This window comes from Drosophila ficusphila, unplaced genomic scaffold (genome assembly GCF_018152265.1).
Source record: "Drosophila ficusphila isolate 14025-0441.05 unplaced genomic scaffold, ASM1815226v1 contig_470, whole genome shotgun sequence".
NCBI classification, from domain to species: domain Eukaryota; kingdom Metazoa; phylum Arthropoda; class Insecta; order Diptera; family Drosophilidae; genus Drosophila; species Drosophila ficusphila.
The window spans coordinates 975,172-989,580 of NW_025064389.1; the positions used below are offsets into that span (position 1 = coordinate 975,172).

General features: G+C 41.2%; 1 protein-coding gene across 1 annotated transcript in view; it reads right to left on the reverse strand.

Annotated features, from left to right (window-relative positions):
- LOC122320325 (synaptic vesicle glycoprotein 2A-like) overlaps positions 1 to 14,409 on the reverse strand; it is a 641,446-nt gene that overhangs the window by 478,782 nt on the left and 148,255 nt on the right. The window contains exon 3 of the mRNA XM_043208507.1: positions 10,585 to 10,966. Within this exon, the coding sequence (XP_043064442.1) occupies positions 10,585 to 10,966 (382 nt within the window). The remainder of the gene's footprint in view (positions 1 to 10,584; positions 10,967 to 14,409) is intronic.

The following is a 14,409-nucleotide window of genomic DNA, read 5'->3' on the forward strand; positions in this document are numbered from 1 at the left end:
CAAGACGAAGTATATGCTGTCTACAAGCAGGGAGGCGCGGCGCCTAGACTCCCATGTGGTAGCGGACAGCTATACCTTCGAAGTGGTCAAGGAGTTCACGTACCTTGGCACTGCCATTAACACCGAAAATTACGTCAGCCTGGAGATCAAGCGAAGAATCACACTTGCCAATAGGTGCTACTTTGGTCTGAGTAAGCAAATGTGCAATAGAGACCTCTCTCGCCGAACAAAATTAACACTCTACAAGACACTCATCCTACCCGTGCTTTTATATGGCGCAGAAGCATGGGTAATATCACTGACGGATGCAGCAGCGCTTGGAGTGTTCGAGAGAAAAATTCTTCGCAAGATCTTTGGTCCCGTTCGGATTGGGGACGACTTTCGCATTCGGATGAACCACGAGCTGTACGAGTTGTACGACGACGTGGACGTGGTCCGGCGCATCACGATACAACGTCTGCGCTGGCTCGGCCACGTTGTGCGTATGGATAAAGAATCTCCAGCTCAGAAGGTGTTTGAAGCGAGGGTCGACTACGGGCGACGACGAAGGGGACGACCAAAGCTCCGATGGAAGGACCAAGTGAAGGAGAACCTGACTGCACTGGGTATTTCCGATTGGAGGAGGCGCGCGAGGAGCAGAGGCGCCTGGAGGGAGACGCTGAGGTCGGCCAAAACCCGAATCGGGTTGTAGTGCCACCTAATAATAATAATAATAAAATAGTTATATGACCATGAGTATTAATTGTTCCGTAATTTTTTGTTTTTACCCAAAGCTGCCCTTTAGGGCTCGCTCCCATATTGTTCACATTTCAAAATATTTTTCTGCAATATTACATGTTACGCCTTGTATGTGCTTGCTGCAATAATTGCAACAAGTATTTTTCATAAGCACACAAGGGTTAACATTTTGAGAAAAAAATCGTCCGCGGACAAACTCTCACTTCGAAATCCCGAGCGCACTGAACCATAGGGGGAAAAAACCCAAACGATTTTGCAGCCGACGAAACTACCTTGTATAATTCTACCATGGTCCAGAAGTGTGCGCGCGTCCTCCTTTTATACGCCATCCTGGTCCCGCAATTTGCAGGACAAGTGGCGTGATCGGGTCCAAAGTGCAGGACCAGTCCCGTTAGTTCACGGTCATTCCTCTTTGTGCTGGTCCAAAGTCCGCTGACTTCACCGTTATACGGGTACAAAGTCCAGGACTTCACCGTTATAACGGGTACAAAGTCCAGAATGGTACCGTTAGTTCACGGTTTCTCCTCTTTGCGCGGGTCCGACGTCCGCAGACTCACCGTTATTGGGTCCAAAGTCTGCAGACTCACCGCAGCATTAAGTTCAAAGTCCAGAAAGCCGTTATTTCGCTATTTCCCTCCGCACACAGCGCATCCCGCTGTTGCCATGCAGCTCCCCTGCACTCGAAATTTTAAGGAGTTTTACAACTTCCATATGTACTGCCAGAGTGGCAAGGAGAAAAGGTCTAAAGGAGGAAAAGGTAAGCCGAGGAGCGGTCAAAAATTTCAATAACTTACCTGGAAGCAAGCCCGGGCGGCCAGTCCAAAGGGGGCTGCTGTGGAAGGGGGTGGAGGGGGGTTGGGGGGAAGGCACCAAAAGTCGGTCTGCCAGGACGCGCTGCATCATGGTGGGCGCCCCGGCACATATACATCGGGAAGGCGTCCGCAGCTCAACCCGGCAAAGGTGAATGCAGAAAGGAAAAGGGCAAAAATGGTGAGAAATAAGGGAAAGCGAAATTAACTCAAGTACTTACCAAAACAAAACCACGAGGCCAGCGGAAATTGGGAATGGGGTCGCCACGATAACGGCGGTCGATCGATAGTGCGATCGATGGGAGCAAAGAAAATACTGGAAATATCGCTGGCCGGTCACGCTAATTATGACTGCAGCGCTGAGGAGTGGCAACGCCACGATCGATCGATAGGAATTATCGATTGTGCGCGGGAAAAACTACGCGGGAGACTTTTTCGAATTTGAAAACGAGGATCGGAAGAAGTCGCGCGCTAGGAGTTTTCGACAGTCAAGACGCCGTAGTCAAGAAGCCCAACGACGGGAAGTCTACATAAGCTGAGACTTAGGTGCAGAGATTGGAGGAGCTCTCAGCCGTGACGGGAGGAGGTCGACGAGGGAGTGGCAGCGGATTTGTGCGCAAGGATCCATGGGCGGCCAAGGATCGCAAGGTGCTGCCTCTCGAAACTAATGGGCGACCTGAAGGCGGAAGAGATGCAGCTGTCCGCCACAGTGCTCATAAACCAACGAAATGTGAAGGCCACGGTGGACACTGGCGCCACGGCAAGCTTTATAAGCGAAGAGTTGGCGGACAGGCTGCAGGCCGCCGGTAAGGTCGTACCGGACATCGCATCACGGACCAAGGAATTGGAACTGATCTGGAGAAGGTAGCGGCGATAGCGTTGCTGGAACCCCCAGCCAACGTTAAGGAGCTGAGGCCACACTAGTCCAGCCAGTACCGAAAAGGCCAACTTAATGTCGTGGCGGACGCCCTATGGAGACAGCCATTGCCGGCGGAATGCCGCCAAATGAAAGCAGCAAAGCCAGGCCCGAAGAATGCGGAACAGGGGCGCGATTGAATAGCGGAGATAAGAAACAAGGTGGCACAGAACCCGCAGAAATACCCGGATTATAGGCTGGAGGGCGAGCAGATGTATCGCCACATACCCCACAGGGCGGGGAACGAGGACGTGGTCGCGTGGAAGCTATGCGTACCCAGAGGATGGAGACAGAGGGTGATAGCGGAAAATCACGACGCGCCAACAGCCGGTCACTTGGGCAGCAGGAAAACAATCGCAAGAGTGGCTGCGAGGTACCACTGGCCGGGCATGCATAGGGACATCAGAGCCTACGTACGTAGCTGTGAGAGCTTCATGAAGTACAAGCCGAACCAGCTGCAGGCGGCAGGCAAGATGTTGACGCAGATTCCCGAGGAGCCGTGGGCGACAGTGTGTGCCGATTTCGTCGGGCCACTGCCGCGGTCAAAACACGGGAATGCAATGCTGCTCGTGCTGGTGGACCGATTCTCGAAGTGGACCGAGTTGTTGCCGATGCGGAAGGCGACCACAGAATCGCTGCAAAAGGCGATAAGGGAGAGAATCGTCTCGAGGTATGGGGTCCCGAAAATCCTGATCACGGATAAGGGGGTGCAGTTTACCAGCAGGTCCTTTAAAAAATTCCTGGAAGAGTTGGGTGTGCGACACCAGTTTACTGCGCCATATACGCCCCAGGAAAATCCGACAGAGAGGGCAAATAGGAAGACGATGATCGCCCAGTTTGCAGGGGCCGACCAAAGGACGTGGGACGAAAAATGGCCAGAATTACAGCTGGCGGTTAATACCAGTGTGGCGGAGTTCACTGGGTACTCGCCAGCATTCGTCACCCAAGGTCGAGAACCCCGACTCCCGAAGTCGCTATATGATGAACACACGATCGGGACCGGCAAAGCCACGCAAACACCAAGTGAAAACGCACAAAAATTATCAGAAATTTTGGAACTAGTAAGGCGTAATATGGAAAAGGCGGCGCAGGATCAGGCGCGCCATTACAACCTGCGGAGGAGACCATGGACGCCAAGGATTGGCGATAAGGTCTGGGCCAAAGAGCACCACCGGTCCAAAGCAGTGAAAGTCTTCGCGGCGAAATTGGCCCCCAAATATGACGGGCCATTTACGATTGTTGATTTTGTTTCCCCAGTAATATGGACTTCACCGTTATAACGGGTACAAAGTCCAGAATGGTACCGTTAGTTCACGGTCTCTCCTATTTGCGCGGGTCCGAAGTCCACAGACTCACCGTTATTGGGTCCAAAGTCTGCAGACTCACCGCAGCATTGAGTTCAAAGTCCAGAAAGCCGTTATTTCCCTATTTCCCTATTTCCCTCCGCACACAGCGCATCCCGCTGTTGCCATGCAGCTCCCCTGCACTCGAAATTGTAAGCAGTTTTACAACTCCTTACAAATATTATAGCGCGCCGACACATGAAAAGCAACTGAGAATCCGATAAATTCCTTTTTGGAATCTAGAAGTTATTATTCCGCAAGTCTTAACCCTCCCTTCCATAACAATTATACTTAAATGCTTACATTGTCCCTTGGCCAAGATTAAATGATCTCTACTTTATTTATTATTAAAAGTGTTCAATTTAAGTACTCGACAGAATAGTATTGCAATTTATTCAAACTTAATTTTTATTAAATCTTATACTTCATTTATAATTATATTTATCCACTTTATGTTCCATTGATTTCGATTATAATAATTTAAGAATTTCCAAACATAAGAATTAATGTTTCATTTTGTATTTAATAGAATTTCTTTTCAATCGTGTTTATATATAATATATAGACAAGTACGAGCAATATTTTTAATGAATTTAAATTATGAATATAATAAATAAATTTAATGACAACAGGGCAGCATTTAAAGGTTTTAAAATAGATATTTACGCATTGTTCGTTTTAATTAGTACTCACGACCTTTTGTCTGTGATCCATGAGATGCGTTGAAAAGTTGGGCCCAAGTTCACATGGTCGACGTTGGTCAAAATATTTAATAAAACGTAGATTAAATTACCTATACAAATACCGCAATCAGCGAATTCTCAAAGGGAAATTAAATGATACACGATGGGGACTCTTAATGGCCGATCATCGATCTCTGGACGTTGCAAGTTGCGACGCCCCCCGTTGAGAACAAGAATGTCCTCAGCGCACGGCCAACGTATGGTTGTCTATGCAGCCCCTTACTGTGGCACGATCCGGGTTGTTGCTGGGGTAGTACTAGCGCCAGGTGTGCAGGCCAGATGCGGCTACACTTTCTGCACCTTCGTAGTGGAGCGATCCTGAGAGTCGCTGGGTACGTACTGTTATCCCTGCGTTGAATAATAATGACCTCAGCTTTCAACTGCCTAGCGTCCAAATGCCAACACGCGTGGGCGGTTGCGTAATCACGCCGTCAGAGGTTATGTTCTCCTCTGGGCCAATTTCACCAAGAATTTGACCAAACTGGGGCTGAGGCAATTGGGTTGAGCTGGCGTAAAACGTTTGGACTGTAACCGGCCTAATGTAGGAACAGACTCCCTCAGCGGGGTCTAAGGGTATAAGTCTGACGTCACGCCTTCTTATGCGGATCCCTAAGAAAAGTCGGTTAAATTGTGGACGCACAAATTCTGTATTTGTTTATTAATTGGGCTTAAGCCAAAGTCGAACGATTGAACTTCTCACCAAGAGCGCAGATCAGCGATTGAATGCAAATTTGGAAACGAAGTGCAGATAAGCCGCTGTCGCAGAGCTTTCCGCTGCAGTTCTAAACAACAGTTTAATCATACGATTTTTTGCCGTCGCGACTGATCTGCTTATCTCACTTATTGGCATTGGTATTGGTATAGACTAAATTTCCTGATTCTCTGGAGCTGTGATGTTAAATTTACCTATGCGAGGGTGGGGTGAATAGTTCTTTATCGTAAAAGCTCTACTGGTCACTACAACGACAGATAATGGAGACAAGCTTATTTCTTGGAAGCATTATCTGAAATTTTCCTGTTCTGTATAACTTTTAAATGAAATACTCATAAATTCTTCCCTTTTTCATCTTCTAGTTCATAGTAATATGGACTACGTTTCCGAAAAACTCTGGCTGGAATGAACACGGGAGCTAGTTTACTGCTAAATTTTTTATCGCGTTACTTTGAGTAAAATTTCTAGGGTAAACTAGGTCGCCAGCTTTAAACTATATTTTCCGGGCTCGTAGATTGTATCTACAACGGAATCCGCTTATAGCGACTTTCAAGGGACCGACGAGTTTTCGTCGTTATACCCTGAAGACGCACTAAGCAAAGGGATATAAGTGTAAAAGTCTGTATGCGGACCAATCAAGCCATCGAGTTTTCGTCGCCAAACCCGGACGGACACTATAAGCGGAGTCCTTATAACAGGAATCTACTGTATTTGCATTTTCCTCATGAGACTTGTTTATGTTCAGCTTAGGTTTCTGTCTCTGCAGCTGTAAAGCATCCGGCTTTTGTAGCCTTGTGTCATCTGCTAATCGGTTCAATGTAGAAGACTGTAATCCTTGCCGTTAAAAATCATATTCTGCCCAAACGGCATGAACCACTAATGGCATTAAAGTTGCCCATTGCCCTTCAATGGCCGCAACAGGTCAATCAGGCAGGCTCCGGTTTTCACTTTCACAAGATTCTCTCGTTTTCGTTTTCAAAAACGAAAATTGGTGCTCCGGTTTTCACTTTCACAAGAATTTTTCGTTTTCAAAAACGGTCAGATTTTTTTTGTCGAAATGAAAAGTAAATGCCTTTTTCTACATCAAATCGTTTCTTAATTGCAAAAGGAAAAAAATAGATGACTCCTTGGTCTATTGATGTTCATTTCACATCATCATTAGGTCAATCTAATTCGTATTTATTTTTTAAATAATTATTTTCTGACCCCACCTTGATTTCATACATAAAATATTTGCCGTCGGCAACAACAAATTTCGTTTTGCTAAAGGCTCGATAAATCTATTGCCAAAGTTATCGTTAATGCTGCCGTACTTGTAGTGGAACGAAACAACCACTTAAAAATACTTATAAATTGAAAACGAAGAAAAAAATATTTGTAAAGAATAGTTAAATAAGCTTCTTATAAATAAATATGATTAATTTTCTTTCTTAAATGGTAAAAGTGCAGTAAAAAAGTTGTTAAGAATAGTGGAATGAAAACTGCAAAAAAGGTGGCAGCCCCTTATTATGGAAAACAGCTGATTTCTGATGGTGGCTTATTTGAAATTTTTGAAAATGTAAGTAAGACAACTTAATTTACCGATCGCCAGACATATTAAAAACACATGTGTTGCATCTAAGATGTCTCGATTTTCTTAAATAAATCAATTTCTGCCTTCTTTTGGCTTAAAAAAAGGCAATTGAAAATATAAAAGTCATTTTTTCGCGTTGTTTACTTTTGACCAAAAAAAGTCAGCTGTTAGAACAATTCCGATAACGAAACGATGACAAAAAGTTTGTGAAAACCGGAGCACCAAAAACGAAAACGTACGTTTTCGCCCAAAAACGAAAACGAGAAAAAAAAGTGAAAACCGGAGCCTGCCTGTATATCTATATTTGCAATCAATGTTATGTTATGGTTATATTGGTTCAATAATTTAAATAATGTTGTATATATAAAATATATTATATATGTATATAACTATATATACATATATAATATTTAATATTTGAAGAACTTTAACATCAAAAGGGTATACATAAGTCGAGCGCCCCTAAGCCGTATTTTCCAGCGAAAACCAATTTTTTGTTTCTAACGGAGAATGACAACAGTGCAATTAGAAAAACGAAAGAATAGAAGACAAATTTGGAGTCGGGCCGCCGTCGGGTGGAAGAAAAATTATTTTTGAAAAATTCTTTTTGCAGTTACTATTATTTTTGTTTAAAGAAACTTTTTGCATCCAAAAATTTTAGTTTTGAAGCCGAGGGAAAAAGTTTTTTTTTAAATTGCCCTGTTCAATAAATATCGAATGAGTTGAGGAAAGTATGGTATCATTCAAACGGCATTTGAATTACCTTTCCATTGATACCAAAAGTTAAAAGAAGCAAGTTCAAGTTTCGAGTATATTTCACTTTTATTTTGACAAAATACTTATGGCAGCATCACCGTGGAAGAACCACACAACGGCCCAGTGGAATGCACAAATTTTCTGCTAACAAAGAAGACCCCCATTCAAAAAAATGTGGGAACTGCGGAGGAAACCATACGGCAAACTACAGAGGCTGTTTGGTCTACAAGAAGCTGAAGAGTCCCATGCGACGAGCGACAGCTACGTGTCAACAAAATACACAAAATGTATATTTTAAATCAAAAAGTAACCCAGACGTGTTGTTCGCCAAGGCAGCCAGACCATCTTCCGGTCCGCTCAGTACCACCAACGGCATCTCCTACGCTGTGCTGTATAATGGAGCTCATGTCATTTATGAAAGTGACCGTACAAATGCTGGTGCAGAACCAGAATATGGAGATGCAGTTGCTTGTGTCACAATAGTCTAAATAATCAATGACCAATTTACGCATATCCATGTGGAATTTCAACGGAATTTCACCGCATAAACTTGAAATAACACAATTCCTAAATGTAAATCACATCGACGCCATGCTTATACCTTCTGCCGCACAAATCAGCCCGATGGTAAAGCCCATGGCGGCACGGGCATCTTAATTAGAGAACGCATCAAACACCCTTTTAACCAAAGGTTTACAACAAATTACTTGCAAGCTACGTCCATAAAAGTGCAGTCAGGAAACGACAACCTTTGCATCGCCGCTGTCTACGGCCCATCTCGCTTTACAATCTCTGAAGGTCAATTCATGGATTTCTTAAAATCCCTTGGGGACCGCTTCAAAGTTGCTGGAGATTACAACGTCAAGCATACACACTGGGGATCACGCTTCGTTACTCCCAAGAGAAGGGAACTTTATAATGCTTTAATAAATGTGAGAAATAAGTGGGACTACGTTTCTCCTGGTAGCTCCACATATTGGCATCAAGATCCCTGAAAGATTTCGTGGTGACAAAAAACATCCCACGCAACCTAATAAGCGCCAAGGCCCTACCGGATCTCTCATCAGACCACTCGCCATTATTGATAACCCTTCTTCAAAGCCCAGAAATAACGGACCACCCCTACAGGCTGACGTCGCACAGAACTGACTGGATAAAATACGGAAAGTATTTGAGTTCACACATTGAGCTAACCCCACAGCTCAGTATCGAAGCAAACATCGATTGTTCTACCTCCGCCTTAGAAGAGGTATTCGCACAGCAGCCAGGATCTCAACACCACAACCACTGGATGTGCAAATAAAGAAGTTCAAAACCAACCTGCAAATTGAACAGCTCGTTCTGGAAAAGAGGCGTCTGCGACGGGCGTGGCAACCCAGCAGATCGCCATGTTCAAAGCAACGTCTAAATGAAGCCACCCGCATACTAAACCGGGTTCTGAAGCAAGACGCCGAAAACGCACAACGAAGACATATCGTGAGCAAATAACTCCAAAAGTGATAATTGAACTCCAAGCTTTGCTATTGAGGTCATCTGTAAACTCTTCAATGGGATCATAATTCTTGGCTAATTCCGTCCTCTTACAGACCAATAAGTCTATTATCATAACATAGTCCCAGTCCATCAATTTGGCTTCAGAGAAAAACATGGAATTATCGAGCAAGTCAACAGAATAACATCAGAGATTCGCACAGCCTTTGAACATAGAGAATAGCGCAATATTCCTCGACGTATTGCAAGCATTCGACCCCGTCTGGCTCAACGGTCTCATACATAAAATCAAAACACACTTTCCCGGGTACACTCATAAATTACTTGAGTCGTATCTCTACAACAGAGTGTTCTCAGCACAACAACATCCGAAAACTACAAAATCGAAGTTGTAGTCCAACAAGAAAGCGCACTTGGACCAACTCTATTCGTTGTTTACCGATTACTAACATCCACCTTCGCCGACGTTACTGTGACTCTCAGCCGCTCCAGATGCCCAGTCCGTGCAACATCCTAATTGGATAACCACCTCACGGTAGTAGAGAAGTGGCTATCCGACTGGCGTATCAAAATAAAAGAACAGAAGTTTAAACACAAAACGTTTGCTCTTAACAGACTAACATGCCCTCCGCTTTACTTGAATAGCACACAGACCCCCCAAGTCAACGAAGTAACGTATCTCGGCGTCCACCTCGACAGACGTTTAACATGGCGTAAACACATCGAAAGCAAGAAACTACACCTAAAACTGAAACGCCCGATCACCCACCACTACTAGGTACTACTCTACAACTCCACTTTTAAGCCAATCTGGACGTATGGCTCCCAGCACTGGAAGAACGCGAGCCAAACTAACATCGACATTATATAGCGCGCTCAAGCAAAGATCCTGAGAACTATCACTGGGGCACCAAGGTATATTCGAAACCAAAACATCCACAGGGATCTTGGCATTCTCGCAGTAAAAGATGAAATAGAAAAAAACCTCATACAAGGAAAAACTCTCAGCCCACCCAAATCCTTATGCAAGGGATCTTCTTTCCAGAAGAACACCTACAATGTAACCTTCCAACCCAGCCATAACTTGTCAGGGTAATTTTTACTATTTCAGTCTATATGACTGATAGTTGGATTATAGTATAAGATTTGATACACTTAGTATTAGTCTCGTAAGGAGAAGATTCAATAAACAAAGCAAAGCATTAAAAAAAAAAACTATACGGCTGTCCATGACACGCTTTTAATCATAAACTAAATTATGGAGAAAAAAAGTAACTAAGAATCGTTAATTATTAATTATGATTTAACTACGAGTATGTATTACATTTTTTTAACTCGATCTGATTTGATATCGGAGCATTTGCTCGCTCAAGGTGTTATCGTCACGTATTTTTATTTTGCTTAAATGTGTTTTTATTTTAAAAATGTTTGTAGCATCACTTGAAATGTTAATTTTGAACTCAAATGTGTGTTTGAATTGCTTACAAATTAAAAGAGACTTACTTGAATCCATTTACAATCCGAATTAATACGAAAACGATATAAACCGGAGCAAACGATGACAGAACTCCACAAATTCCGTCAGCCAATAATGTTGTAATTAAGACCATTCGCCGTCCTCTTGTATCGGCGAGGAAACCCCAAAAGTATGATCCAATTAACATTCCAAGCATTGGCGACGCAGACAGCCAACCTTTATGCGTTGATGTCATTGCAAAGTCACATGTGGCTGACGGCAAAACAAACGATATAATGGTTACTCCTATGGCTGTATTCATATAAATTAAGCCACATATTAGAAGTAATAATATTTGAAACTTTCCAAATCCAGTTTGTAGTAATGCATTTTCGTAGTCACTTGCAAATTCTCCAAAAAAATCAAGACCTAAAGATAAAGATATATTGTATTACTATTTACAGTATTTGTTCGATGTCATCGAAATTCAATGCTAATATTCATTTTATTACTGTTATTTTTATACCCTTGCAGAGCAAAGGGTATTATAATTTCAGTCAGAAGTGCAACGCAGTGAAGAAGACACCTTAGACCCCATAAAGCATATAAATTCTTGATCAGCATCACGATCAGAATCCAAATACGTCTGTACGTCTGTCCGTCCGTCCTCGTGTCCGTTTCTGCGTAAACTAGTCTCTCAGTTTAAAAGCCATCTTGATGAAACTTTGCCAAAAGTTGTGTAATTATTGCACGCAGTATAGAGTATAAGTCGGAACAGGCTGAATCGGCCGACTATATCGGAAAGCTTCCATACAAGAGAATGAATTATATCAGATCGACTTGATTTTCTCCAGATGGTGTTTTCTAACTACTATTGAATTTCGGATTACATTTTATCAAAATCGGATAGCTCTATCATGTAGCTGCCATAGGAAAGATCGAAAAATATATTTTGCAGCCACGTTGTTTTCCGACATCGTAATAGCAAAGCGAGTTTCGGTTTTGGACACACGACAGTCTATGCAACTGCCCGCGTCGTCCCTTCTTATTTCTATCCTTACCACCGAACCACACTCGGCGACAGCGACACTACGCTGTCGCCCTGCTAAAACGTTCCGTCTCAAAGCGACAACATGCAACATTACCATATATGGTAACATCAGTTTAATGATTCATCATTAAGAAATTATAACGTTAGTTGAGAAATGAGAAGTTATATTTGAATAAACTGTTATAATTTCAATTAATCTTCTTGTGAAATTCCCGAGAACTGTATACACATACACTCATACCAACATCCACACACTCTTAGTGTGCGCCGACACGGCCATCCTGACCATTACACGACCTCGTGCAATTTTTCCAAAAATTATTTGTTACCGTTCAATCAAATTATAACAGTTTATTCAAATATAACTTCTCATTTCTCAACTAACGTTATAATTTTCATTACAAATTACATCTTCATATCTGCGTTTTCTTTTTTTTATACCCTTGCAGAGCAAAGGGTATTATAATTTCAGTCAGAAGTTTGCAACGCATTGAAGGAGACACCTCAGACCCTATAAAGTATATATATTCTTGATCAGCATCACGATCTGAATCGAAATCCGTCGGTCCGTCTGTCCGTCGGTCCGACTGTCCGTCGGTCCGACTGTCCGTCGGTCCGACTGTCCGTCGGTCCGTCTGTCTGTTTCTATGTAAACTAGTCTCTCAGTTTTGAAGCTATCGCGCTGAAACTTTCCGGAAAGTTGTGTAGTTATTGCACGCAGTATATAAGTCGGACTCCGACTATATCGGATAGCTCCCATACGAGAGATTGAAAATAAAAATTCTCACTCCGTTGTTTTTGATCAGATCGACTTTATTTCTTCCAGATGGCGTTTTCTAACTACTATTGAATTTCGGTTTAAATTTGATCAAAATCGGATAACTCTGTCATATAGCTGCCATAGTAGAGATAAAAAAATATATAGAATAAATGGAAATTAATTGATAACGTCATTGTTTTTCATCACATGACTATGCTTTTTTGAGTATAAAGTTTTTTAACTAGCCTTGATTTATAAAAAAAATTTCATAAAAATCGGACAATTATATCATATATGTAGCTGCCATAGGAAAGATCGAAAAATCTATATATAATTAACGGAAATAAAATGAAAATGATAATATCGTTATTTCTCTTCAGAAAATCATGATTTTTGGAATATATAGTTCCGACTAACGACTTGAATAACAAATTAAATTTTATCAAAATCAGACGACTATATATATATTTATATATCATATATATCATATAGCTGCCATATGAACAATAGCCAAAAATATGGAAAATTAATGGAAAAGTCGTCGTAGCTTCGATGTTGTTTAGCCTTTGTGTATTCTGTTCGAAATATTTGATGACTGCAAGGGTATATAGTTAAATGGAAAGTTGAGACCTCTTCGTCTCAACTATGAAATTTGTAGATCGATGCCTGCAGCCACGACTTCTTAATCGGTTATAGGCTGATAGTGACGGTATTCGATAAGAAACCTCTTTCGACTTCCTTGTCGAGTAACAGAGGTTTCACAAAAAAAGACTTCAGTTTAGTCTTACAATTAATTTATTTGTACGTGCGTACTGTTCCAAGTCTGCTTAAAAACTAAACTTGGCATAAGCTAGGCTTCAAGCTTTTAAGTGGAAGCTTAGCTGCCGTGTACTAACTGTACATACATGAACTTAAAGTTAGGGTATGTGTGGGTGTACATGACTCCCCCAGCACAAGTTTCGACAATATTGTTGAAATTTTCAGTGGATTAAATATTGAATAGGTGTGTACAAAAAAGGTTCTTAATTTGTATCATTTTCATTTTGGTATTTATATCTTCTTTTTACCTGATCTTTATAAATTTTTTTTGTTGGGTTTTCATTAGATACCATGTAGTTACCAGCTTGATTATGGTTACTTATTTCTTTATAAATTGGATTGGATTTTCCTACTTGATTATTCTTAACGTATACATTTGCGAAGTTTGGCTCATTTACATTATTTTGATTCGCATTTAGATTCTGCTTATTTTTCACTAATTTTTCATACAATTTTACAATATCTTCATGACAAAGTATGTTATTAAATAAATCTATTGGTCTAGTATTCGTAATTGAATGTATTGTGTTATTGTAACAAATAATTGCTTTATGGACATTTTCTTGAACTGTGTCAGTATTGTTTGGATCCGCGTTATACAATCTTATATGTTCATTTAGTGTTAGATGTAATCGTTCCACGTCCGAGTTTCCGGTTTTCTTGTAAGGAGTTGTAAAGTGCACATCTATATTATTTTCTTGGAGAAATTGCTTAATTACAACTATGTTAAATTCGTTATCAGTTACAATCTTCTTTGGCTTCCCCAAGTATTGAATTCTTAATTTTATCGCGTTAAGCAAAGAGATCCAGGATCTATCTTTAATATATTGAGCCGTCGCATATTTAGACATTTTGTCAATTGACGTGAGATACATTACATTTCTTTTAGGGTACCAAATGTCTATATGTATTATATCGTTAATTTTTTCTGGCGTTTCTGTTATATTTAAATTATATTTTAAAGGTTGCCGATCGTATTTAGCTAAGTTACATATTTTACAATTATTAATATAACTTTGTATAACTTTTTGCATATTTGGGTAGTAGTATTTTTCTCTTATAGATACAAATATTTCGTTAATACCTCTGTGATTATTTTTTAAGTGTTCGTTTTCAATTATCTTTAGAATTTTTTTCTTTATCATTTATATCTTCTAATAGTATACACGACTTGAGAATTCTTAAATTTCTATTATTTGAAAAAAACTGTCTATAAATTTCTTGAAATTTTACAAATAAACT